Source organism: Xiphophorus couchianus, chromosome 21, assembly GCF_001444195.1.
Source record: "Xiphophorus couchianus chromosome 21, X_couchianus-1.0, whole genome shotgun sequence".
NCBI classification, from domain to species: Eukaryota; Metazoa; Chordata; class Actinopteri; order Cyprinodontiformes; family Poeciliidae; genus Xiphophorus; species Xiphophorus couchianus.
Window position 1 is genome coordinate 5,141,518 of NC_040248.1, and position 26,910 is coordinate 5,168,427.

Here is a 26,910-nt window from a genome sequence, read left to right on the forward strand (position 1 = left end):
TCAAAGGCTGCTGCCTTAATGAAGGAGACTTGGAAAATGTGTTTTCTTAAGACTCACTGGTGCGGCTGTGGCGGATCTCCTCCTGCGAGTTGGGAGTTTCCAGGGAGGGAGCGTCCGAATCTGACAGGATCTCTTTGGTGAAATTGGAGGGAAACATTCCAATCTTCCCATTAAGAGTCCCTTCCCACCATCCCTCCTCCACCTAAACACCAGAGAAACCCAACAACAAAACCCGACATGAGGCGTTCAACTCTAAACAGAAACAGATTTTAGGTTTATCAATAATAGTTAATTACAGTTTAGTATTATTTTGTTGTAACCTTTTTTTTTTGTCTAATTCGGTTTGTTTTAATTAATTTTTAGAGTGTGTTTGCTAGTTTTTCTTAGTGGTCATTAGTTAAATATTGTTTAGTTTGTATTAGTTGTAGTAGTTTTAGTTTTTTTCATACTTTGGTTCATTCTTAGATGCAGATTTCAAAAAGTATTGTATTGTGATCATATCTTTGTCAATTGGGTAATAAATACTTGGCAAAAGATACCAAAGAAAGAATAAATAAATAAATAAATAAATAAATAAATGTATATGTTTACTTATTTATGAACTGGTTAATTTATTTAATTTTGACTGAAACGGCTCTAAATAACAGCACTGTCAACGAATCCGAACTGATTGAAAAATGAGCTGTTCCCCTCCTCGCCTGTGGTGGCGCTGCACCAAGAACCACTGAAAGAAACGACATGAAAACCTCTGAAGAAGACCAACGCAACTTCCTTCTTCACAAAAGTGGGAGACTTCACATTAAACCAGTTCAATAACACACATCTATTGGCAATTTAGTGCAGTGGATCTTGTTTTATGCAACCCTAGTAGAAACTGAAATATATCTGTACAGTTTTATTATTGAATTAACTTCCTTGTTTAGACAGAGCCAGGATGTTGGGATTTTTTGATGATGATTTAAGCACTGTCTGCTGTTTTGATCAGAAAGTATGCCATTCTCAACTGCATTTTTATGTTTAGATTTAGGAAAAAGAATTAGTTAAAGCGAGAATTTAGTCGCCTTTCAAGAACGCAAGTAAATTGAAGGTAAAGAGGCAGCAAAAGGGTGAAGAAAATCCACTAAAATGTTAATTCTGATTAGATTTACAAAATATGTCTTTGACATGGGTGCCATAAGGGTGTGGGATCCTTTTTATGTTTTTATATTTCTGAAATTTTCAATCTCTTTTGTTGTTTAAATCTTTAAAAAAAACTCACCTCTGCGATGATCTCGATGACATCTCCAACTTTCAGCTCCAGTTCGTCTTCATGCTGAGGTGCGTAGCTGAAGGAAGCCTTACATCTTCGCTTACGGATTTGCTCTCCTGCATCAAACACAGTAATAAACTAATAAGAAATAAAATAAAAACCTTAATTAGACATCTGACTCTCTGACTTCTCTGTCCGAACTTAACTGACCCCATTACACTTCTTCATAGCCTCGTGGTTGTTTGCCTTTCATCCATTAGTCTCATTATTACTCGACTCATTTCACATCAGGGAGGGCATGCAAACCTGACCCTGCAGTTCCTCTACTTAACCACATGGTGTCACTATTGTTTAAGTGAAAAGCATCAGCAGTTATGCACAATATGAGCAGAATGTTTATCACCAAAGATTTAAAAGGAATTGTTTTTATTGATTTTAATCAGCGTACAGTTTAATGTTTAAACTATATAACGACAATTGCTATTTAATGACAGAGTAAACCTACCAGTGCAGTTAATTGTCCTTTATTTATATTCATAATTGTCTTCTTTTACTTATTGTCACTATGTGTGAGACTTTGCCGCCATAATGCAGCATTTAAAAATTGTTTATACACCTATTTATAGTCGTTGTGCCTGTGGATGGATGGATGGATGGATGGATGAACAGGTAGATGGGCGGACGGATGGAGAAAGGGTGGATGGACGGATGAACACATGGATGGATGAATGATACAGGCTCAAAGACGAATGTATGGATGAATAAATGGGTAGATAGATGGATGGATGACGGACAGACGGAAGGATGGATGAACGGATGGATGGACGGATGGATCGATGACTAAACGGATGGATGGATATATTGATGAATAAATGGATGGATGGATGAATAAATGGATGGATATAACTCCATATCATTTTGTTTGACGCAATCAAACAAAATGTGTTTTGTTAATCCCAATCAGCTTGTATGTTGGGTTCATCCGCATTGTGAAGTAACTGGACACGTCGTCTTTCGTTGTATTTTCCAACCCCTCTTTGCTTCCTGCAGTATCTGTGTTCTTGTCAGCAGCAGAGCGGTGAGCAACCCTTGACCCAAATCCTTCGTTACGCTAATAGGATCAAAGTGTGAGCCGGCACATGTCAGGCTACCTAATGATGGCTGTGCACCTTTCTTTCCAGGTCGCACGCTGGTGTCCGACACCGGGCTGGCCCTGCCGTTGGAGAGTTCAGACTTAATCATCCCCGCCTGTCCTCCATCTCTCTTCCCATCTTTCTTTAACTCCTGTGAAGGAAAACAGAGGAGGAAACTTATTGAGTGCAGCAGGTCTTGACGCTCAATTCAGATTTTTTGCTTAAGTCAGGTTTCTTTTGGTCATTCATTCTACTAATTAAACCCGACCGTAATGAGACTTCTGTGTGAACGGTTTATGACCCTAAAGTGACCCACATGCGCAGAAGAAGAACATAAACGTCACACAAAAGGTAAATATGATTACAGGAGTAATAATGGATGGAGCCATTCAAAAATCGATTTTAAAGTTCATTTACAAATTGGAGCTGACAGTATCATCACAAGATCATGAAATCATGAAGGAAGCTAATGTGTTCAGCCATTGTTTGCGTCCTGATTTACCGCAACGCACGTCATAATTCTGAATGTACGTGAATGTAACGTCACAAATCAATGACATAAAAGCCGGATAAAATGATACATGAGCTTTCACGATAGCAAATTTTGCTGGACGATAAATTCTCCCAATAATCAATGTGTTTTCGAGATAAAAATTGTTTTTTGGCAATAAGTTAATATTTTTTGGTGTCTTGAAAACAAGCCGTTTCAAAAATGTCCAGAATGTAACGTCACAAATCAGCAGGCACTGACCCTTCACTTAGTAACTAACCCCAGTGAAGTCCAGTCCGTTGCCTAGCAACGCCAGCCAAGCCCAGCCCGTCACCTAGCAACCTAAGTGCAGCTCTAACCGGTTTTTTAGACCAGTAGGTCTATCCTTTTAGGATATTTAGTACCAAATATGGATTGGATTTATTTATTTTTTTTCGGGTTGAAAGATCGGAATTTGGCCGTTTAGACTGCGGTGAAAAATCCAGACAGAAGTCGCATTTGGGGGAAAAAAGCGGATGTGTGTCGCACACGCCTGCTGTGCGAACATAGCCCAAGAGTTGGAGCTTGAAAAACGAAGTGTTTATCTAAAAAGCGGCTTATTAATTCAGGGAAGCTATCATCAAAACTGCAGTTCTTTCCTCTCTGTGTTGCAAGGAATCACAAGACGACATGAGAAACTGATTAAAGCCCAGAGGAAGGCAAGCGGCCTAAAACAGCGCGACAGAAGACGAGACATCAAACAGGGGAGACACAGAAACCTTCAAACACATGGCTGAAGGAAAAACAGACATGATGGTTCACATCTTCCCACCACATTCATCATGACACTGTTTCGTAAGCTCTGGCCTGTGGCGAGCGCGGCTCAGTGAAGCAGACGGGAGCGGGTTGACTGACTCACCGAATGCACACGTCGGGTTGTGAATCTCATGGTGTGGCATTAAAGCCCTAATGAGCTCCTCAGATCCAAAAATATTAACATGACAACATGCTTCTTCAATAACACACAGAGGAGTTGTCGAGGCTGACAGGCATTTGGAAAATGATGACGACGTTGGGGTTTGTTTTGTAGAAAATTCGCTCTTTTTGTTGAAACTACAAACAAAATAATTTGCAGTCTGTGGAGAAGAAACTCCAGCTTCCCACAGTGAAGACGGCAATTAAAATCTGACATATGGCTGACGTGCTCCTCTTCCAGCAGGAAGTGGAAGATTAAAAAGTAAGGAGAAGAAGAAATATCTTGGACAAATCGATAGACTTCTTTCTAAACAAATCCACACCTACATACAATAATTTCTAAAGATCCCATTAGATATTTATGAAAATTAATAAGAAATAAGTCTGTTAGCTAGTGGTAAATATGCTAGCCAGCTTATAAACTTCTGATTTTGAAAAAAGCTCTTGTTACAACCAAAGGGCGATAGACTTGTTTCAATTGGAGGCCCAGATTTAAACATTTGTTACATTTTTAGCTGGTGCGGTTTGCTTTCACACTGCACTGTGCAAAACCTACCATCTTGTTTGTCTCAGATTTCTGTTTGTCAGTATGGTCATGGGCCTCAGTACGTATGATACAGGAACTACAAATAGTTCAAAATAAAGCAGCTCGGTTTGCACTTAGGTGTGATTTCAGTAGTAATGCCAGCATATTAAATTACCCTGGTCAAAGGTTGAATTTATTTTTTAAATATTACTCATAAGAAACATAACTTTAAAACAACCAAAGTTTATACACTCTAAATTATTTCTTAGCAGTAAATGTACATGATTATCAAAATAGACATGCAGTCAAAGTTACATGTATGAAAAGTTTATACAAATTCTTTCAAGATGCCGGCGTTATACGGAACAACATTCTGGAAGCTACTAACTCACTCACTGTATGGTTACCTAGCAACTCACTCACGCTTTGGTTACCTAGCAACAACTTGAGTAACTTGCGCAGCAGCAGTTTTAGGTTTCACCACTGTGCCTCATAACTGCTTAAAAAAACAACTTTGTGGAGTAAAAACTGTTGATGAAACAGAACAGGTAAAGCCACTAGTTTGGCAGCATTTCTGTTAGTTAAGTAAAATTAATCAGTAGTTATCAATATTGACAATTATGGTTATCAACTGACATGAAACGCTTATGTAGAGAACACTGTCCACCCTTATTGGAGATACAAAGCTTTAAGAAGGTATTTACAGCAAAAACGACACTGAATGATTTTTCTTAATCTTATATTATATTATGTTATACTGATTGTAAATGTTTTCTGTAAATGTGTTCCTTGATATAATTAAATGTCCTTTTTTCATTATAGTATAATTAATTTTTGATCTACAGCCTCTATTTTGCATCTGTTTATGTAGTTACTTTAATTTTAAACTTGTTTTATGTTGTTTTTGTTGTTGATGTTGAACCCCAGAAAGATGGAAGGAACAAAAGCTAATGGGATCCAAATAAAAAGGAAGAAAGAAAGTAAACTAGATTGTATTTAGGATTTGCTTTCATCCATAGTGACCTCAAACTGAGGAACATGAGGTTCAGTAGTTGATGACTCAGTTCAGCGAACATCCAACAGAAGGAAGACCGCATTGCCTCAACATTTACCGTGACCGCATCCACTCTGGGAAGGTTAGTTTTTTTCTTCTTCTTCTTTCTAGTTGTGCAATAAGAAAGATCTGAGACAAGACTGCAAAATGTCATGAAGTAATCTTTTGACCACAGAGGTCAAATTAAAATGGCAGCCTTGAATCTCATTACAGCTTGTTAAGCAGGCTAATACAGCACAGAATCAATGTACGGTTCTGCCAGCAGCCATTGCAACAACAGGCTCAGATTAATTCAGAAACTTACAGTCACAGACAGACAGCTGAAAATAACTCCCTCCTGAGATGGAGAAACACCGGGCAGCCCACGCAAACAACAGCAGCCATTTGTTAGTCTACAGCTTCCTCTGTTTTATGAGCGGATATGAGCGAGGCAGTGTTTACTTGGCGTTTTCTTCTTAAGAAGAGATTAAATATGAATAAAGAATAAAATCAAAGAGCTCGTTGGTGTGTGAATAATTCATTTTTTTTAGCTGATTCCACCTCTGTTCGAAGCCTTTGTGGCAGATTCCTCCATAGCTGCCATTCCTGCTGCAGGGATGTGGAGGTAGCCGTGGGTTAAAGGAAACCCAGCAGAAAAAAGGGGAGGAAGAGAATGTGATTCACCGTATCTGAACAGGAAACACCTGCATTATGTACACTGTTGTGTTAGGGTCAGTGTGTGTGTTTGTATCTTTGAAAGCCTAATAGAAATCATGCCCTCTGAATGGTCAGCATTGCTTTGTGTTTCCCTTACAACCAGACCTTGTGTCTGTACTGCAAAACAGGACACCGAAACATTAAACTTTCCAGGATTTAAATACTAGTCAGCATACATCAACAAAAAAAACAAGATCTGGGAAACGTATAGCTAGAAAATACTTGCCCTGTTACTGATTTCCTTCAGGACATCAAGATAATTTAACATCAGACAAAAAAAGCAGCTTTTAAATATTATTTTATTCATTAAGGGAGTTTTAACACCTGAGAGCTGGTAGACTCGGTTTGATTGGTGACCAAAATTGAAGCATTTGCTACATTTTCAGCTTTCATAGTGCGCTGTGTCAAACAAACCAAACAATTTGAAAAACCTTTTCCCCTCCTCGCCTGTGGTGGCGCTGCTCCAAGAACCACTGAAGGAATTGACATAAAAACCTCTGAAGAAGAATTGAGGGCAACTTTCTTCTTCATGAAATGTAAACAAAAATGGAGTGGCACCAGATTTAAACAGTTGTAGGATTTCTCTTTTTTCTCTGGTAAAAGACCAAAAAGACATTTCTCCTGTTAGCGCTAGAATCTTATGTTTGTTTTAGTTGTATTTACCCAGAATGCCTTGTGTTGTCTTTCAATTCCTGCTTTTGGAGCGGTATCTGGTTTGCTTGGCATTCACATATGAATTCACACTGCATCAGAGTTCACTACTACCAAACCAAAACTTAGTGTTTTTAGGCAGATCAGAGTTTGCTTTTTTGGTCTGCATCAAAATTAAATTGTGCATTCTCACCTCCCAAGACAAATCAGACTTTCTAGACAAACAAACTCGAGTTTGATTAAAGTGGACTAAATAGGGTTGGAAAAAAAGAACATCCAAATCAAACTGGTCCTGTGTGAACATATACTCCCCATGTTTTTCTGTTATAAGCTGATGCCCTTTCCTTTTTTGGTTCTCACTTAATTCTGCATTTGAATTACTTTGGGTTGTTCATTGTTGTCACAAAGGGAATTCCGTACCACTTCACTGCTGTGTGTTGAGATTCTAAGTTTATTTATTGGTTTAATTCATCTAAGTGTTTATTAATCCCAACTCTCAGTTGTTAAAAGCCCATTATTTCCATCAGATTCTCTGCCTTCTGGCTTGTTCCGTTTTCTCCAACATGTTCTAGCCCTTCAGTTTTTTATTTTGAATTTTCGTTTTGTGTTGTCAGTGTATAGTTTTATAATGTAAAATATGCATCTTGCACATTTTTGTACTTCCATTTGAGTTTCTACTACTTCTAAAAACAGCCAAAGCGCTTAGTGTCTGGAAAATGAGCCGTTTCAACAACCTCCCGATTGCTCAGTCACATCCTGCGGGCGCTGCTCTGTTACCTAGCAACCCCAGCCGAGCCCAGCCCGTTACCTAGCAACCCAAGCAAAGCTCCATAATGTTTGGTCAGCTGGTTTTACCACTGTAACAATCTCTACTTAATTATCTGCCTAACAGGAAAAATAAAAATATTTTTCATATTATTATAAATAAACACATTTAGTTCAAGTTACACTAACATTCTTGTCCATCAATGCAATTTTAATCATCATCTATTTTTAAGTATTTGTTGAGCAATCAGGACTCTTCCTCATATTTTGTCAATTTAACAGTTTCTAAATACATTTTAAAACATCCAACAATGTAAGTATGAGTGGAGCCACTTTGGCGCTGCTTCTGTTTAACCTTTAGAGCTGCATGACATGCAAGTTTCAAAATGTTCTAATTTAGAGAAGTTCTGAGATGAAATATTAGACACTAACAGGTTTGCACACACACTCACTCTTTATTTAAAGTTATTGAAAATTTGTTTGAGAAACCCCCCCAAAAAGAACCAGACTGAGATAAAAAAAAAAAAATCAACAGGAAGATCAGATCAAAAAAAAAATCAGATTTCTATTTCAGGCTGCAAATGGAAAGCAGATTAGGTTGTGGGTTGTTGTTTTTTTTTAGCTGAAACCACCAACAGCACATTCAGGTGGATTAACTTAAAGTCAGAAGACATTAAAAAACTGACAACACTCTCTGCAACTAGAAGCGCCTCTGCTGAGAACAAGAAGAAAGGCCAGAAAGAAAAATCTAACTCTGGATATTTAGTGAATTCACACTGGACGTCCAGCAACTTTAATCCGGAGACTTTAAACTTTAAGGCCTACCCTGCCCTAATTTTGAAGTCTCATTAATTATTTTTATAATACATTTTTTAAAATTAACTTGATTACATTCCAATTTATAAAAAAGCACCTCATTTTTCAAGGCTATGTGCTTTTTGTGCAATCAAAAAATCACTTCCAAAGTGTTTTGGAAAAGAAAAGAAAGTCACCCCAATCTGAGCTGCTTGTTCTCTTAAAAGCACATGAGCTGCTGTAAAAACTACGCAGTAAAAAATAATGTTAGCAACAAGAAATATTTGGCAGAAGTGTGCATACACTTTTGTGGTTTTAAGATAAGGCTTGTAGTTTCTGTAAAAAAAAAAACAAAACATCAGTTTTTGGCATGTCAAAACAGAAGATTGTGGTCTCAGAAAATCTAAAACTATTTCTGTGCTAAATGAATTAGCTGAAAGTCCACAGTCAGATGATCTCCGTCTCTTCCGTATTTAGAAGCAAACACCGTTATCTATCAGCGTTAACGCTGTTCAGCTTTATGCCTCTGCTGTTTGTGTGACAGTGGTGGATTTGCATACTCTTACTTTGTGCCTCTTCTCTGACCTGTGTGTTCATGTGCAGATCCAGCAGAAACACACATTCATCAGCCGCACGGCGAAGCTGACTGCCGCTGATTGGCGCTAACTGGAGTCTCATGACAGTCCGGTCTGGTGTTGCTGCATTACTCAGTGCCTCGCTCTTCCTTTCTCTCACTCACACATACAAACACAAACTCAAATTCTTCATACAGGCTTCGTCAGCCATTGTCTGGCGACGTACAGTCAGCACAAATGCAGCAAACACCCTGACCAAAGTGGGGATCTGTACAGAGGTGTCTGGTGCATTTGGCTTGTGGTATTTTTCAACTTCTCCTCTTAAGACAGTTTTCTGTTGGTTTGTATCACTACAAACCAACTAACAAACCTTCGTACTTAACAAATCCACATTTCTTTTAAGAAGGAAACAACTATCTCTAAGTGATAAATTTCCAAGGTGACCTATTACGCTTCCTTGACCCGGTTCGGACTATGGGTTATACAAAGCATATTTATTAAGTTTTTTGCACATAATCATTCTGAGAAATTGAGAATTTAGTCTGATCAGTTCTGCTTAGTTTGAGTTCCTTTCAGAATGCGCTGCTTTAGACCCTGCACAATGTGATTTAAACTGGAGGTTTTTGAAATGGCTAATTTTCCAGACACCTAAGAACATTAACTTATTGCCAAAAAACATCTCAGTTGGTGTTTTTAGCACTTGGGCTGTTTTTAGAAGCAGTAGAAACCAGAAAGGAAGTACAAAAACAAGCAAAATGTTAATTCTGCGTAATAGGTTTCCCATAAAATACCTCCCTAGTGGAGAATTACAAATATCTGTGGATGTAAACTAAACTGCCACATGTTGCTTCTTAAGCTGAAGAAACTGTGTACATTAACATATAAACAGTTTCTTCACTCACCATAGAGATTCTGCTTAAAGTCTCTAAACAAGTTAAGAAGAAAAACAGGAGGCAAAACCTCTGCAGCTCCTTTTTCTTGCTTAAGCCTGACAGCTGAAAGCTGCAGTAATCTGAACTCACATGGATCTGCTACTGAAGTTTTGAGCGTCATATGGGCGACATAAGAGTGGATTAAAAAGAAAATAATTCAGTTTCTGCTGCATCAAATTTACCTTTAAAAGGTTCCCAATATGAGGCCATGAAGGTTATCTGAATGTTTAAATCTGCTTTTCTGTTTTTGGTTGAAGTGGTGAACCATTACAGCTACAACTACCCGTTTGGAAAATGTTCTTGTCTAAGAAAAAATGAAAAGTTGTGAAAATAATAAAATATACATTTAAAGTAACTAGTTTAGGTGCTTAAACTACAACAATGTCTGCAAAGTGAAAGTGGAAATCAACGTTTTAGGATCCCAGAGGAGTCCTGACATCATAATGGACGGACATTCCCTAAGTTCGTGCTTTATCCTTCCTCCAGCACAGCAGCAGTTTGCATTTTAGACACCAACTTATGAACAAAGGAATCATCACCAAACTACAGAGATGGAAGTGAAAAGGTCACAGTGAAAGTTGGTAAACTAAATAACTAAAATTACTTCAATGCATTACACAAACTGAGTCAGTTAGTTTACTGGATAAACCCAACACTGCAAAAAAAATAAATACATAAATAAAATTGTCTACTTTCTAGTGCAAATATCTTATTACACTTGAAATGAGACAAATTAACTTACAAGTAACTTTTTAGTAAGATATAAGGGCTTGTTTTGAGTTAATAATTCCTCAATATTGATGAAAATCTACTTGTCCTATTGTAAGTTAAATTAACTTATAACATGGGAAAATGTCCTGTTATAAGTTAAATAATCTGCCAATATGACTAGTACATTTTCATCAATATTGAGGAATTATTAACTCAAAACAAGCCCTTATGTCTTACTAAAAAGTTACTTGTAAGTTAATTTGTCTCATTTCAAGTGTAATAAGATATTTGCACTAGAAACTAAACCCAAAATACTTGGTAAGATTTTGTGTTTTTGCAGTGTATTACTAGGAACGGTCAGAGTGCTCTTTGTTAAAATAAAAGTGATGTTATCCGATTAAAAATCAAACTATAAATTACTTAGTTTGATGACCAGAAATGAAGAAATGTTACTGAAAATTAACACTAGTTTCACCATATTTGGTCATTCTCACGCCATGTTCCTTTAGTATTTCATAAACTGCATTTCTAAATCTTATTTTGTTCGTAGTGACTTTACGTAAAAGCCTTTATCTGATGATTCTGACTCATTCTAATGCATCACGTTTTGAAATATTTGTTTTTCCTCTTTTAAGTCATTCCCACGGTTCTAAAGCTCGTATTTGGCATCCAGGCTTGTTGGTGACCAGAAACAGGATTTTATGAAGCAATAAAGTGTTTTTAAACAGATTACATTTAGGTTGAGAAAATGATGACGAAGGCTATAACTGGTTCAAAAATAAACTATGCGGGGGAAAAAACTCCAGAAGAACAAAGAACTGTTCCAAAATGCCAGCTATTCAGGAGAAGCAATGGCTTGGTTTGTGGCTTTTCCCACTTCCTAATTCTCCAAACTGATATTCTGAAGACGTCAGAGAAATTTGTAAAGGGTAAAAATATCTGTTTGACTTTAACTTACTTTAGAATATGTAATAAATGCAGCTGCTTCCATAATAAGATTCAAATAAGTCCTGAAATTATTCTCTGCCAGCAGGATATGAACACTGTGGCTAACCGTTTTTACTGGGTTTTCTACTTATCGCTGCTTATTTGCATGAATCATTTAGCTAGAAAACTGTGCGTCACCCAAAGGAGAAGAGAGAAAACAAACATTGGGTTGCAAAAGCATTTGATTTTTTTATAAACTTACACATATTTAAGTACAATTAAACCTGAAGTGAAAAATCTGAAAAGTTTTACCAGATAATACAGCGTAGAATATCAGGGTTTGCACATCGAATGTGTGACAAAATCATTCTTTTTCGCAAAAGTCTTCAAGTTTGGTCATTTAAGACAGAGAGCATGTATGAATAAAGAAAATTAAAGTCTTGCCAAAGATTCTCATTTGGATTTGCTTCCTTCAGCAGGTTATGGTTGATCTATGGGTTATACAAAACATGTTCATTACATTTTTTATGCATAAAATCATTCTTAATTAATGAGATTTTATTCTGGTCAGTTCGGAATATTTAAATTTTCTTTCAGAATGAGCTGTTTTATTGCATCTTGCCACTTTAAATCCAGATAAGCTGCTGCTGGCCAGCAGCACATTTAAGCAATATATGCAATAATTCAACCGTACATCTTTGAAAAGCATCAGCAAAGCCAACCCTCGTTTTCCCAGCAGCCATTGCAGCTTACCAAAAGTGCTGGAATTCTGCTTGGGTTGCTAGGTAACAAGGCTGGAGTTGCTAGGCACCGCAGTGGAACCTGTGAAATGCAACTTCACAGTCCAGAGGTTTTTGAAACGGCTCATTTTCCAGACACCAAAAAACATGAACTTATTGCTAAAAAAAAACCAGCTGGGTGGTTTTTGTAGGCGGTTGGACTGTTTTTAGAAACCGATGAGACCCAAATGGAAGTACAAAAACGTGCAAAATGAGAATTTTCAACAAGAGGACCCCTTTAATATTTTTCTATGCTAATCTTTCAAATGCATCTCAATTTATACATTAAGACCTAAGAGTTGCGAAAAGGGCATTCCACTACACTGAGACACCAATAGACACACAAACAAACACCAAACTGTACATTTGATCTGCAGCTGGTGGTGATGAGAGTTAGTATTAGCACACTGAAGAAGAAGGGTGAGAAAAGAAAAGACACACACCGTAGTTGAGGAAGTGCGGGTTTCCTTTGTGATTACTCACCCTGACAAAGTTATCGGGGAAGAACCCCCTGCGTCCGCCCAGCTCGCCCTCCCACCAGCCGCCATCGTCCCGCCGTATGTTCTTGATGATGTCGCCCACCGTCAGGGTCAACTCATCGTCCTGCTGAGCTTCATAGTCGAACTCCACCACGGCCTCCACTGCGCACACAGAAAGTCGCAGGTGGAAAAGGATCAAAAGACGCAGATAAAACCACGTTTTTACAGAACCACAGGAGTTTAGCATGTCATTACAGATGCTTTATTTAATATTTCAACTGGAAATGAAAGAGGAACACGCTCAAATCACGTGAATAAAATTATATTTACAGTTAGCTTTAGCAACCCAAAGAAGCAGAGATGATTAATGTAAATAAAGTGCTCAACATTTCAAAACCAGAATCATTTATCCATAGATGGCGTGTTTGATTTCTTCTTCTCTTTATCTTTCAACGCTTTGTTTCTCTCAACACAAACCACTCGCTGAGTGCACCTGTGTTTGTCACAAATGCATACAACAAAGTTCACTAAGTGGTGAACACATTTAACATTGTCTGTGTGACATTAGCAGTTGAAGACAGAGATAAGAAGCTCAATTTCTTTATCTTCCCTTGGTAAACACTAACCTTAAAGCTGCACATAAGAAGACGTGGTGATAAAACTGGGAAGATAAGCAACTAATATGATACTGAAATGTTTAAAGAGGTTATTATTAACTTAAATAAAAAGGTTACAGATGCATTAGCCACACTGAGCAGCTATTGTTTCACTTGTTACATCCAGATAACAATAGCAAGTTTGTTTGTGAACTGCAACCAAAACATTGCTTAAAATACGAGTTAAGTGAAATTAAGTTATACCATACAAATCTTCATTTGCCTTGGGAAAGTATTAGCATCCTTCAGCTTTTAAATATTTTGTCACATTTCATCTAAAAACTCTTTTACTTCAACCACAAACTATTTTATTTGGACTTAAATAAGCTTAAAACACCTATAAATGGATTCAAAAAGCTGCTAGTTGAGGCTTGTTGATGCTTATCTTAAAGCAAAAGAAAATATTTAAAATGTAAATTAATTTCGTGTTAAGTTTTGATGCAGTAAGAAAATAAAAAAAACACCAATTTTCCAAATGTAGCTGCAAACTGCCCATTTTAAACTTCCACCAAAAAAGGTTATTACTGAAATATCTGTCCATGACACATTTTTTGTTGAAGTTTGCTCAAGTTGCAAAAAAATTAAACACATAAAGTAGCCACAAGTAGTTGCTAATTGATGCTAGCTGCTGCTAGCATAACGTTAAAACTCACCATTATTTAGCAGCACACAAATAAAGTTTGATTCTTAATATTTGTGTCTTATATAAATTCTTTGTCGAGTTTTGCTTTAGTTTTATATTTTAAAAAAACCCATATAAATTAGCCATGTAGCCACAAACCGATGCTAGCTTCTTCTCTGTTACAGTGGGTGCTAATTGCTGCTAGCATCTAGCTCCGGGGTGAATCTGGTGTCTGGATTGCCTCCTCAGTTTGCAGTCAAGGTCTCCAGAGTACTGTTAATGAATATTTGACTCAGGTGTGTTGAAGCAGAGCCCTTCAGATCTGGATTTCAGGATCCCTGATCCAGCTAAACAGAGCTAATTTAATTTCAACAGTGTTACAGACTTCTCCGCCAAGAAAAATAAAATAAAATTAACCAACTGCGAGATCATTTTATGAACTTTTATGTAAGATTTATTTGATAATTTGTCATTAGCAAGAGGTGAAAATAAGATATAGGAAGAAAAAAAGAGTGGAAAACGGTTATTTTCAGACTTTGAGAGGATAATCCCAGAGCAACAGATGAACAACTTTCATATACGGTAAATAGTCATCCTAGAAATGTTTTTTCAACTCTCCAAGTTCAACAGGAAGAGAAAACCAGAAGACCGCCAAGCTTTTCATGTGCTAAGCAGCTGTTGCTACAACCCTAAATCAGAACCAAAACAATACAAATAGGCCTAATTTATCTAAGTAAAACAAGGCCAAGAGAGAAATATACTTTTTTACAGCTATCCTACAAAATTCTGAATAAAATCCTTGAAAATAGTTGAATTTGAATGAGGTTTGGAAAGTGTTTTAAATCCAAACAGCACAGTTTTGTAATAAGGTGCAATCTAATGTTTAATTAAAAGCCCCAATTGCAAAGTGTTTATTTCAGTGGAAACCAGAGATTTTTATACACCTAATAAAAAGGCATGCACATTTTCTTAGATTTAAATCAGACCAAACTCTTATTTTAGGTCAGTAATGTTTACCAAAATGATTTTATATAAGTTTTTGGTTTAATTTTAATTTACTCAATCACTGCTTATTAATATCAGTAATAAATATTGTCATATATTGTTTTTATCTCCAAAGTGGTGCTGGAAATAAATGAAAACTTATCTTGAAAATGCTTGAAGTTTGCTAAATACAAACCTTTTATTTTATTTTTTGTTTTGGTTAGGATGTTAACATGTCTGTATTTCAACATTATATTTTAATCACTGATTATCTTTTCCTTTGTTTGAGTCGCTTGTGTCAAATATCTGCATGTTGGTTTCATTGTTTTTACTTCATAATCTTAACATTTACGACAAAAAAAACAGTGTTGAATTAAACTAAATCTGATTTGATATATTTGTGTTACCTTCAGAAACTCAAGACTTTCTAAATATAAGTTTGTAGTAGCATTTTAAAACAAATATCCGCCTGTACAGTCACGTATCTGCGCCTGGCACCTCTAACCACAAAAACAGACGTACAAAAGTCACCTTCCATTTTCACCACAGATGGTTAATGCAATAAGCGAAGTCGCTCTGTTCAATGCAGCTTTTGTTTTCAAGAACCAGAAATATATTTAATTTGACATAAACAGCATTCATCCAAGAATTTCCTGGGATTTAACACTTAATGTTTTGAATTATGTCGCTTCATGGAGCATTTTTTGAATTTTTGTGAGATTCACAAGACAACGATTACGCTAGGCTTCGAGTTCAAGCATTAGGTGGGTTAGACTATTGAATCATTTATCATTTAGAGTGATAAATTTCTTATCTTGATAAGAATTTGTCACCATAAGTTGCAGCTAATTATGTTTAAAACACCCCAAAACTGTCCTTATTGTCATGACTGATAGTTTTACTATTTTCCCCACTGTTTGTCAATAAATACCAATAAATGTGAAAATAATGGATGTACAACTGTAAAATCTAAAACCCGATAACTGATACCAATATTATTTTCCTATACCTTCTTACTGAAACTATATGGCTTTCTCTACTGTGGAATTAAAATACTGCATTATCTGTGTCAATTTAGTTTGTTACCGAATGAAAATGGTAAGAAGGAGGCTGAAAATGATGCAACTCTTAACTTATTGCGTTTAATGTCAAATGTATTCATGACATCTGCTCTCTTTGAGACAATAACACTCAAACGGTGCAAATTTGTAAATATTCACCAACCTAAACTCAACTTTTTCACAAGTAACAAGTGAAAAGCACATCAGCCGTGCATCAATACATCAATTTACCACTTGTATCGGTGAGTTTTTTGACATTTATTTGTTATTTAAGCTGATAATATCATGCATCCCGAGTGAAACTACAGTTACACGATTTAGCTGTGACAAAGACAAGCCAACGGGCCTTTGTGAACACGTCACTATCCGCGTTTCATTACAAACGTGAGAAAAACTTTTTCTTTCACATTAAATTACATTAAAATATATTCATGTTTTTGGTTGTAATGTGACAAAATATGAAATCTTTTGCATAATAACCTCCCTCTGCAGCTGCGTTTACAATAAAAAACATGGAGGAAATGTTTCTTTATAACGAGGATTGATCCCTGTTTAAACATCAGCCATAATGGGAGGGGCATTCTGGAGTTGGGTAACCATGGTAACAACAAAGGGCTAGCTAACACAGTAGCTTCCTCCACCTAAATGTCTTCACACTGTGTCTAAGCCACTGAATGACGACAGAAAGCATAAGTAACCACACGATGTGAAAGCAGCTTGGAGGTCAGGGCATTCCTGAGAGGGTACATCACAGGCGGGGGGGAGGAAGACGAGGAGGAGGAAGGCTTTCACTAGATACCAGTATCAGACACACAAAGGAGTCAGCCGTGCTGGTCAGATGGGAAGGATCTGATTCTGGCTGCAGATAACTACGGGGATTAGTCGCAGATGTGATAGTGGAGTGGCTCAGAAACCGTTTTCTGTCACTGCTGGTAGTTTGTGTGTGAAAGAGAGAGGAAGTGGCAACAAGCCTGTGAGTGGAAGTAGAAGGAGAAGTGTGAATTTATAGCTTGTGACAGTTCTCTTGCAGACTGTATTACGGTACAGTTAAAGCAGCACAGCAGGAGAGAACCGAACCAACACGTCTGTTAGCATCAAATACACCAGAAAGGAGATGACGGCGTCTGAGGGGGTTCTGCTCGTCACTGAGGGCAAAAAGTGACAGGAACACAAAGTTAATGAAGCCATGCAGAGGTGGATGAGTTCAGCAGAGCAAACAACCAGCCAGAAGCTGCGTTTCCATTACAAACATCTGCAAGATGTTATTGATGTTCCACTAATGTTGAAAAAACACAATTTTGCAACTGTGGTGTTTCCACTTAATAAGAAATTCAATTAACATCCAGAGATGAGCAAAGTACTCAAAATTTGTACTCAAGTAAGAGTACTTCAACATATTTTTATTCAAGTAAAAGTAAAAGGTATTTGGTAAAAAGTCTACTCAAGTACTTATCAAATTAGCAGTCATTTAATATTTAAAAATTACATAATCAGATGGGCCGAAATATAAAGTTAAATGGAAATGTCTGTATTTTAAGGACGAAAATGAAAATAATTCAAATAAGTAACAAAAAAATAACAAAATCAGGAAAAAGAAAATTTTTCCAAATCAGTTTCTTTCAATAAAAAACTTATGAAACTTTAACAAAAACTGGAGGTGTGTGTCTGTGCCTAGTGAATTTGGGGTTAAGACGTGTTTGTTTTTCATTCAGTGGGTAGAAATTTTACTCAAGTAAGAGTGGAAATACTTCATAATAAAAAGTGAAGAGGACAAAATAGTAAAATTACTCCTAAAAGTACATTTTTTCAAAGAAGTTACTCAACTAATTGTGCAATTGTAAGTAGTTACAGCCCAACTCTGTTAAAATCACACATGAATAAATGTGCTCACGTGATAAATTATACAAAACCAACTACTTCCTGTTTTCTTCTTTGTGGTTTCCGCCAGTGGCAACATCCTGTTGTTGTTCACATGACTCGTGTGATGCGTAAAAAAAATTTCCATTACAAATTTTGCAAATTAAACCAATTTCAATACGGCCAAACGCTACTTCATCGTAGCACCAAAAACTTTTTGTGTTTTCAAAATTGCCGTGTTTCCATTAAGCAAATTTATCGTAGAAATGTGAGATTGTATATAGTATATATTTATATAGTAAATGTTAAAGCAGCTGTTGACGCACAACAATAGTAAAATTTTTTGGCAGAAATTCACTCCAGCATCACAAGCTGTGTCTCCATTACAAATGTGCTCAAATCTTTGTCGATATTCTTCTGGTGTAACAAAAAACAAAACACCATTTTGCAATTGCAGTGCTTCCATTCAATAGAAAATTAAATTAAAATTATGTGAGAATAAGCTTGTTGACACAATAAGTCATTTAAAATCATGACAGCGACAGATGTAAACAGTTACATGACATATATTCATATTATTATTTTTGGGAGCAGCTACTTATGTGGCATTTTGGGGAAATTGTGGTTGGCAAATTTCAAGAAGAGCGATGGATTGAACATGTTGGAATTACACTAAAATTTTTGTGAACTGCTTAATGCTGCACATTATTAAAAAAACCACCTAGAAACATCATCTTCTCACTACTTCCTGATGTCTTTTTCTGCATTTCTGCCAGTAGTATCATCTGGCTATTGATTATGTGACTTGTGTGATGTGAAAAACAAGCGTTTCCATTGCAGTTTTACTAAATATAACCAGTTCAATACAGCTGAAAAACCACCTCATCCCAGAGCAAAAACGTTTCATCGAAAAATGTGAGATTTCTTTCCATTAAGCAAATTCATTTTCATTATTTGGATTTGCCCAATTTTATGGCTAATGGAAACGAAACTAATGCAAGCAAATCTAAATATTTTGAGTTATTTGGCACCATGTAAGCCATGTGAAGGTACACCCATCATGGAAGCCATGATGGGTGTACCTGATTAAATAAATCAGTGAAATACTGGGAAGTCCAACCATGATGGGATTTAAAAGGGAACCACTAAAACTGGAAGACATTTAAAATATTCAAAAGAATGAACTGAAATAAAAACCACACACAAGCAAAATCATATATATAATGGATTATGAAGTCTCTGTGAACAAAATTGCTCTTCAAGAACTATTAATCATCAAAAAGTTAACTATCAAGCTCATATTAAAACACATGGAGAAGCTTTGTCCTCCTGAAATGGCAACAAGATGGAAACAAACATCGGATATTAATATCAGCCCAGTTTGCTTTTTGATTGTCTGATTCTTGTCTTTATTTAGGCTTAAAAATTTTGTTTATCCTGTCCAAAGACATCATAGTCAGATTTGGCTAAACATTTAATACACAGGGAAAATAATAGACATGTATTTGTGAGTGCACTTACACCTCTTACGCTTCAACCACAATTTCATAGAGCTTAGACGAAAGGAAATGTCCTCATTTCTAAGTATAATCAACAACAAGTTGTCTAAGTGTATTTGACCAAATGTCAAATACGCTCAGACAAACAACAAGTCCTATCTGAATTGTCGGAAGGGTGATGACTTGTTGCCACCACAGAATATGGGCCTTCATCAGCAGGATAAAAATTACAAACCCAGCTGCAAATATGCAATGAAACAACAGAAAAATAAAAGAATAAAAGTGTTACGATTGTCTAGTTCATTAGCATTCAACTCAAGTTCTCAAGAGACGGTTTTATGCAACTTTTTGATCTGAATCAAAGCCTTTCCAAACATCAGTGAACAACAGCAATGTTTAAAGAAAAGTGGGTCAAAGTAAAAACTGTGAACTATTTCCCACACCTGTATCGACAAACATGAAAAACGTTTTTTTTTTTTTTACTTAGAATGTTTTAACACCTGATATTCCAATAGACTCGGTACGATCGGTGACCAAGATTACAACATTTGTTACATTTTCAGCTGCTGCGGTTTATTTTCACAATTATTTTCTCAAACAAACCAAACTGTTTAAAAACATGTTCCCCTCCTCTCCTATGGGGGCACTGCACTAAGAAAAACAGAAAACAACAACACAAAGAAGACATCAGGGCAACTTCCTTTTTTATGAAATGCAAACAAAAATGGAGTGATGTAAGAAGAGAAGTTTGTTTTGGTTGTATTTACCCAGAGTGCCCTGTGTTGTAGTCTACTTCCTGCTTTTGGAGCAGTTTCTGGTACGCTTAGCGTTCACATATGCATTCGAACTGCACCAGAGTTCACTTCAACCAACCCAAAACTTTTTTTAGGTGCAACAGAGTATGCCTTTTCACACCTCCCAAAACAAACGGGACTTTCCAGACAAACAAACTGGATTGATTGATTTTTTTGTTACTTTCAGACTTATAAAGGACGATAAGTCTGATATTATTTCGATTTTGGCTTCAGATTAAAACACCAGAGTTGGCCTTGTCAGGAAACTGAGTCTAGATGGATTTAAGACACAAACACTGTCAGATCAAGATTGTTTTGTTGCTTCATTGTTAGACCAAAGCAAAATATATTTCAATATCAAATTATGATGTAAATTAGACCAAGCTGTTAAAATGTAAACAGTTCAAACTCATTTTGGTGGTAGCATTTACTTCTGCAAGAGTTAAAAAGACCCGAGGCCTTGAGAAGACTGGAGACTGAATATCTGCAAGTCTGCAGACAAAACATAACTCCCACTCAAGTGGTCAAGAAAGAGATTTAGAGAGGAATCTGCAATGAAGCCTGCAGTGTCTTCTGAACAGCTGCAGCTAGTTTAGATAATGGGGAAACGATTCACAGAGAGATAGAGAGATATATGCCGAGCCGTGATGACATTTCAGTGGTTTACATCGAACCTGTGTTTAGTTCTTGGTGAGTTTCAGCGCCTCTGTCATTGGTGATGTCAAGAGCAGCTGTGTGTTTGTGTCTGTAAAACATTCACTCTGGACAAGAGCCCACTGGGAGCCAAAGCCACCCACTCCAGCTCCAACTGTGGATTGGATCACAATGCTTTGGCAAAAAGGGAAAATTCCAACCATTCTCCGCTCACCATTCTGCTGTTCAGTGAATCCTGCGGCCGAGTCTGTTACAGCTCGCATTGTCTGTCTGTAATATCGTACCGCTATTAGTGGAAAGTCTTGGTGTCAGCCGCTCAAAGAAAGAATAACTTTGAAGAGTAGGCGGTGAGAGCAATGCTGGCAGGGAGTGTTTTTCAGCTTCACACGAGGAAAGGAAAACATAATTCAACCAGATATAAGAATAAAAACCAACAGAGAGACTCAATTCAGGATATAAATGGGAAGAGTTTGCCAAAAAAATAAAACATGAAGGTTTGCACAAACCAAACGGAGAGTATTTTGTCTTTTCTTGCACCTTGTTTGTGAAAGATGCCACAATAAACCTATAAACTCTCCAAGTGCATCAATACAATCCAACTTGCATCCTCTTAAAATTTATTAAAAGCAAGAGAAATAATAGTTTTCTTTCTGTATTTTACTCAATGACTGCCTAAAACACAGCTTTGTCCTTTTTAATAAAAACATGAAGGAAAACAAGCGGTCGAGTTTTGTTTTACCAACGTTTCAGTGCATCTTATTTTCCAAACCAGTTTGCCCACATGTTAAGTTAAAAAATAAATGGCACCATCACTACTATTCTCAACACCAAAGCAGTTTTTAATGCAACTAGATGAGACGTTATGAATGCATTTTTTTTAGAAAACGCACCCATATTTATGTATTTCTGCTAAAATGCAGTCAGAGCCAAATATGTGAAATTCACAAAGATTATTGTTTGTTATGTGGAGATTGCCAAAAATGTACGCTGATTATTTTTTCAGAAAACAACCAAAGGATGTCCTAGAAAATCATAATTCATCCTTTTTGCTCACGGAGACGGAGCACACACGCCATTTTAGTGTTTCATTTTCACATTCATTAAAGCAACAAAGACAGCAAAACGACATAAAAATTAGGTTGCGCCTTTTGCAACTAGAGCAATTTGAATGTGAATCCAGCCTGAAAATATAGCAGATCCTCAAATAATGTGCAAAATGGAGCAACTTAATTACTTATTCCTTTAGTTCTTTTGTTCACTTTGCTGCTAAAAACACAGAGAATAGAGATAAATGTGAAGACATACGTTTGCTACAACAGGAAATTTCAAAATGTGACACAACATGAAACTGACAAATTCAATTTTGAGTTTAATTCAAAAACTAACTAAAGGAGACTTCTGAAGAACAACAAAAGACTTACTTTTTTTAATTAAGTGATTACAAACCGAAAATTGCACCAAACCCAAGTCTGATACATGGATTTGAACCAGCTATACAACTCAAACTGGATCCAGTTTGCATAAACATAAAATCAACATCATTGCTTCCCCAGAAAGTAGGAACTGTTCAATTCATTAGTTCTACATTTTAAAATCCATGTCAAGGGTGTTTTATAAATGTTTCAAACTTCTGGGACTCAATCAAACAAGTTCTTCGTGATGCCTGAATCAATTTAATTTTAATTTTAACTGCCAGTTTTGGAGGAGCATGTTTTATTTTAATCTAGGTGAGAGATTTAATGGACTCTTTAGGTAATTAAGCTGGATTTTTTTGATGTGCAGCGACTGTTGGGTTGAGTCGTTTTCACTGTGGCGTTAAGAGCAAAAGATCTGAACGGGGGAAGTCAAAAAGATACCGGATGTGTCACAACAGAGTGAAGACTTTTCACATTTACGACATCCAACAATAAAATTTAAAACATCAATCCTACTGTACAGACTGTTACCACTTTCACAGTTCAAATCTGTTCAAAAAAGACATGCAACATCTCACATTAAACCAGGAAATATTCTCTGGTTTAGGTAATCTTAGGATCATCAACGATATTTCTATCAGAAATAAAAAGAGAGATTTTGTACAACTTCTTCAATGATTACTACAGCTCTGCAAAAAGTTAAGACCACTTAAAATGATCAGTTTCTTTGATTTTAATTTTTATATATATGTATTTGAGTAAAATGAACATTGTGCTTTTATTCTATGAACTACTGACAACATGTCTCCGAAATTCCAAGCAAAACTTTTGTATTTATTTTCAGAAAATGAGAAATTGTCAAAATAACAAAAAAAAGACGCAAATAATGCAAAGAAAACAAGTTCATATTCATTCAGAAACAACAATACTAATGTTTGAATTCAGGAAGAGTTCAGAAATCAATATTTGGTGGAATAACCAGGAGGTTCAGTGCAGTGGGTTCTTAACTTTTTACAGAGCTCTACGTCTTTAGACTATTCAAGAAATCCCAGACGATCATGTCTTGGAATGGAAACAAACCCATGGATGTATTTTAAAACAATATCTCAAGCACACCATTTCTTCGGAAATGTAAAATCAGTAAAGATATCGGGAAAAGAGTTGTGAATAGCTTTGGTTCATATTTGGGTTCCATCTGAAATGCCTGAATTCGCCCCATTGACCAGTTAAATATCAACATTGTACGGCTCGGGAAGGAAATGGACCAGAACCAATGGAAAAGACCTTCTGAAGACACTTTGGTAAAAGAGAATAATTATCCAGTTCAGTCCGAATGTGGGCTGAAATGCCATTTGGTGAGGAAGAAGCCATCAGTCCCATACACAATCCAGAAGCCAGATTACACCATCTATAATTCACTGAGGGACAAAAACTTTTGTTTGTTTGACCAATGTGACCATTGGTACATTAGGAGGAAAGAACAGGAAGCCAGAGAACAACACCCACATTTTGGTGTACGGTGGTGGCAGCATTGTGGTTTGGGAAAGGGGTTACATCATGAGGAAAGAACACTATGAGGAAATACTAAAGTTTGGGTTTTCCCAATTAACAGCAACAAAGCCAATGTTCTGGAGCGGATATGAGAAAGGACGTGCCAATGGGTCAAAGTTCAACCAACTACTGAGACACCAATGGAGCAATACCCAAAATGTTTGACTCAGTTTGAACAATTTAAAAGACAATTCTACCTAACTGTAACGCTAAAGAAACTTTATAATATAAAAATCTGACATTCAGTGAAGTTAAACAAATTTGCTACTCCTAACACAGAGTACGTTCAGTTTGATTTGAAAGAGAAATTGTTGAGTTTTTATATCATATTTTTTTTATAAATATCTTGTTTCAGCTGTATATATTAGACATTTATGTATCCTATTAAAGTTGCACCCAATCAGAGGAAGATTTTATTGTAAGAAAACAACATAATTAGTGCATAACGTAGTCACATTTGGGCCGGTACGACTGCAAACTTTCATTGGTTGCATGGTTTTCTGTTGGCATCATTGTAAGCAAGATAATATTTTAGGTGTCACATATTCAAACTTTGCTTTCCAGTTATATATTTTGCCACTTCAATGCACTTTCAATGTCTTTTATGTCCAAATCTGATGTAGATCTTTGTAACCAAGAAGCTAAACGCCAAGGAGAGCAGTGGCTCCTCAAAGTGACAGAAAATAAGAAGAAAATTTATTATTTTCATCACCATCACAATACTCAACAGTGTTATTACTCTCATTGTTTCCATTTATTGAGTTTTCCTATTTCTCTGTTTAATTTCAGATTAAATATGCATGTTATTATCTGAATTAAACAACTTCTGGTGGGAGAGCTTGTTAAAATATACAAGACATAAGTACAAAGTGGAGTTCTTAATTATAGTAAAATAATTATTCACATTTTATGGAGCTGTACAGTGAATGACAGCGATTAACAGTCTGCCTAAATATTAATAGAAATCTCAATCATTTTAATTCTTCATCGCCTTGGCAGAAAACCAGTAGACAGCATATCATTTACTGACAGAAACATTTACTACGATGCCATTAATCCTCAATAATATGTGTAATATATTTAATAAAATCAATGTAAAAACGACTTAATCCACTGTCAAATTGATCCCCATTGATTAAAAAGAAACAATAAACAGGTCAACTAACAGCATAGTGACTTCCCATGAGTTGCTACTCTCTTAACTTCTTGCATTAGCTAGTTGTACTACAGCACAATATTTGGCTGTAACAAAAACAGAAAATAGAGATTCAGTGTGAGATGTATTTTTATTTGTAGCCTAAACTCCTCTACTCAATCCACAGATAAAAACATTTCACAAATCAAAGTATTACTGTCAAGGTAACGACTCATGAAAGTTTTAAACTGCTAATCATCTGGCAGGAGCTAACTGTGCGTCAGTGCTAATGTTAGCATGTATATAAATGAGAACAGAAAGGGGAGATTCGGTTTCAGGTATGGTTTGTTCCTGCTTTAATAAATAAGAAGATCAATGCGATTACTCAGTGTCTTTCATTATAGATTCTAGCTAATGGGGTGGGTGGATAAACGGCCATTTTTCTAGCTTCCTCTAGTAGCTAGCTTTACAGCAGTGAAATATTGTAGTGTCCATAAAAAAGAAGAACAAGTGAAGGTTTAGTTCCAGGTATGTTATTTACATTGTTATGCTCTTCTGATTAATAAATGGATAATAAACATCCATATAGGTTAATGTCTTACATTTGAGGTGATGAGACAGTATAGTGAAATAGGCATATAGCAGCTAACTGTGCAGCATTGCTAACACTAGCTTATGAACAAAAACAACAACATGAAATGTTGCATTTCAGCTGAGTCATCTATATTTTTATATACCTAATGAACAGAAAATAAGCATAAGCAATGTCTTACTTTTGAGGAAATTATCATTAGATTTTAAAACATACCTCTCTTCATGTCTCAGTTAGCTCCACTGCTATGCTAACCCTAGCTTGTATGTAAAATTTAATTTTTAGTGTTATTTATATTCCTGTAATTGCATCATCAGTTACAGAATGATAAACATTTCATAAGTCAATGTTTTACTTTTGAGGATATGCTTCTGATGTGTTTACTATGCTAACACTAGCTAGCATATGAGGTTCGGTTATAGCCATATGATTATTTTTATCCTCTTCTAATCATTACATTGATGATAAACATTCCCACATTTCAAGTCTTATTTACATGTGAGTGGCTCCTGGACGTACTAAACTATAAAACATGTTTCTAACGTCTGGTAGCTTTTAGCTTTGCAGCTAAGCTAACACTAGCTAGTATGTAAGGTTTGGTGCAGCCATATTGTTATTTTTATACTCTTATAATCAATAACTGATAATAAACATTCCAAGATTTCAAGTTGTACTTTCATAGGAGAGATGAATAAATGTACTAAACTACACAACAATTTTCTAGCTTCCGGTAGCTGCTAGCTGTGCAGCTATACTTACACTAGCTAGTATGTGAGGTTTGGTTATAGCCATATAGTTTTTTTATACTCTTGTAATAAATAAATGTAAAACAAACATGCTAATATCTTTTCTTAAGGCAGTGGTTCATGGACGTAGTACTTTTCTAACTTTTAGTAGCTTTTAGCTTTGCAGCTATGCGAACTCCAGCTTGTATTTGAGGTTTGGTGCAGCCATATTGTTATTTTTATACACTTATAATCAATAACTGACGATAAACATTCCGAGATGTCAAGTCTTACTTTCACTGGAGAGGTGCATAAATATACTAAACTACACAACACTTTTCTAGCTTCTGGTAGCTGCAAGCTGTGCTGCTCTGCTGACCCTAGCAAGTATGTGAGGTTTGGTTATAGCCAGGCTGGATTTTATACTCTTCTAGTTAATAAATGTAAAACAAACATGTTAATATCTTTTTTTAAGGCAGTGGTTCATGGATGCTCTACTTTTCTAACTTCTAAGAGCTCCCAGCAAGGCTACTATGCTAATGCTAACCAGTACATCAGTAGCAACAATTTCCTGTCTGTTTGTAGCTACATAATTACTACTATACCAATATTTCTACTGAAAACATATCCGTAGCACATCTGCATATGA

The 26,910-nt window shown here is 36.1% G+C and overlaps 1 protein-coding gene and 1 long non-coding RNA gene across 3 annotated transcripts in view; one reads left to right on the top strand and one right to left on the bottom strand.

Moving 5' to 3' along the window:
- The window catches only part of sh3kbp1 (SH3-domain kinase binding protein 1), a 51,143-nt gene that overhangs the window by 23,053 nt on the left and 1,180 nt on the right, over positions 1–26,910 (bottom strand). For both annotated transcript variants that reach the window (XM_028004929.1, XM_028004928.1), the window contains exons 2-5: positions 12,721–12,878; positions 2,419–2,533; positions 1,259–1,365; positions 58–202 (exon numbers count right to left, since the gene is read on the bottom strand). In XM_028004929.1, the coding sequence (XP_027860730.1) occupies positions 58–202; positions 1,259–1,365; positions 2,419–2,533; positions 12,721–12,878 (525 nt within the window). The remainder of the gene's footprint in view (positions 1–57; positions 203–1,258; positions 1,366–2,418; positions 2,534–12,720; positions 12,879–26,910) is intronic.
- On the top strand, positions 4,802–9,404 carry LOC114136722 (uncharacterized). The gene is made up of 3 exons (XR_003593865.1): positions 4,802–4,900; positions 5,372–5,488; positions 8,917–9,404. It is a non-coding gene; the product is annotated as an uncharacterized LOC114136722 (long non-coding RNA).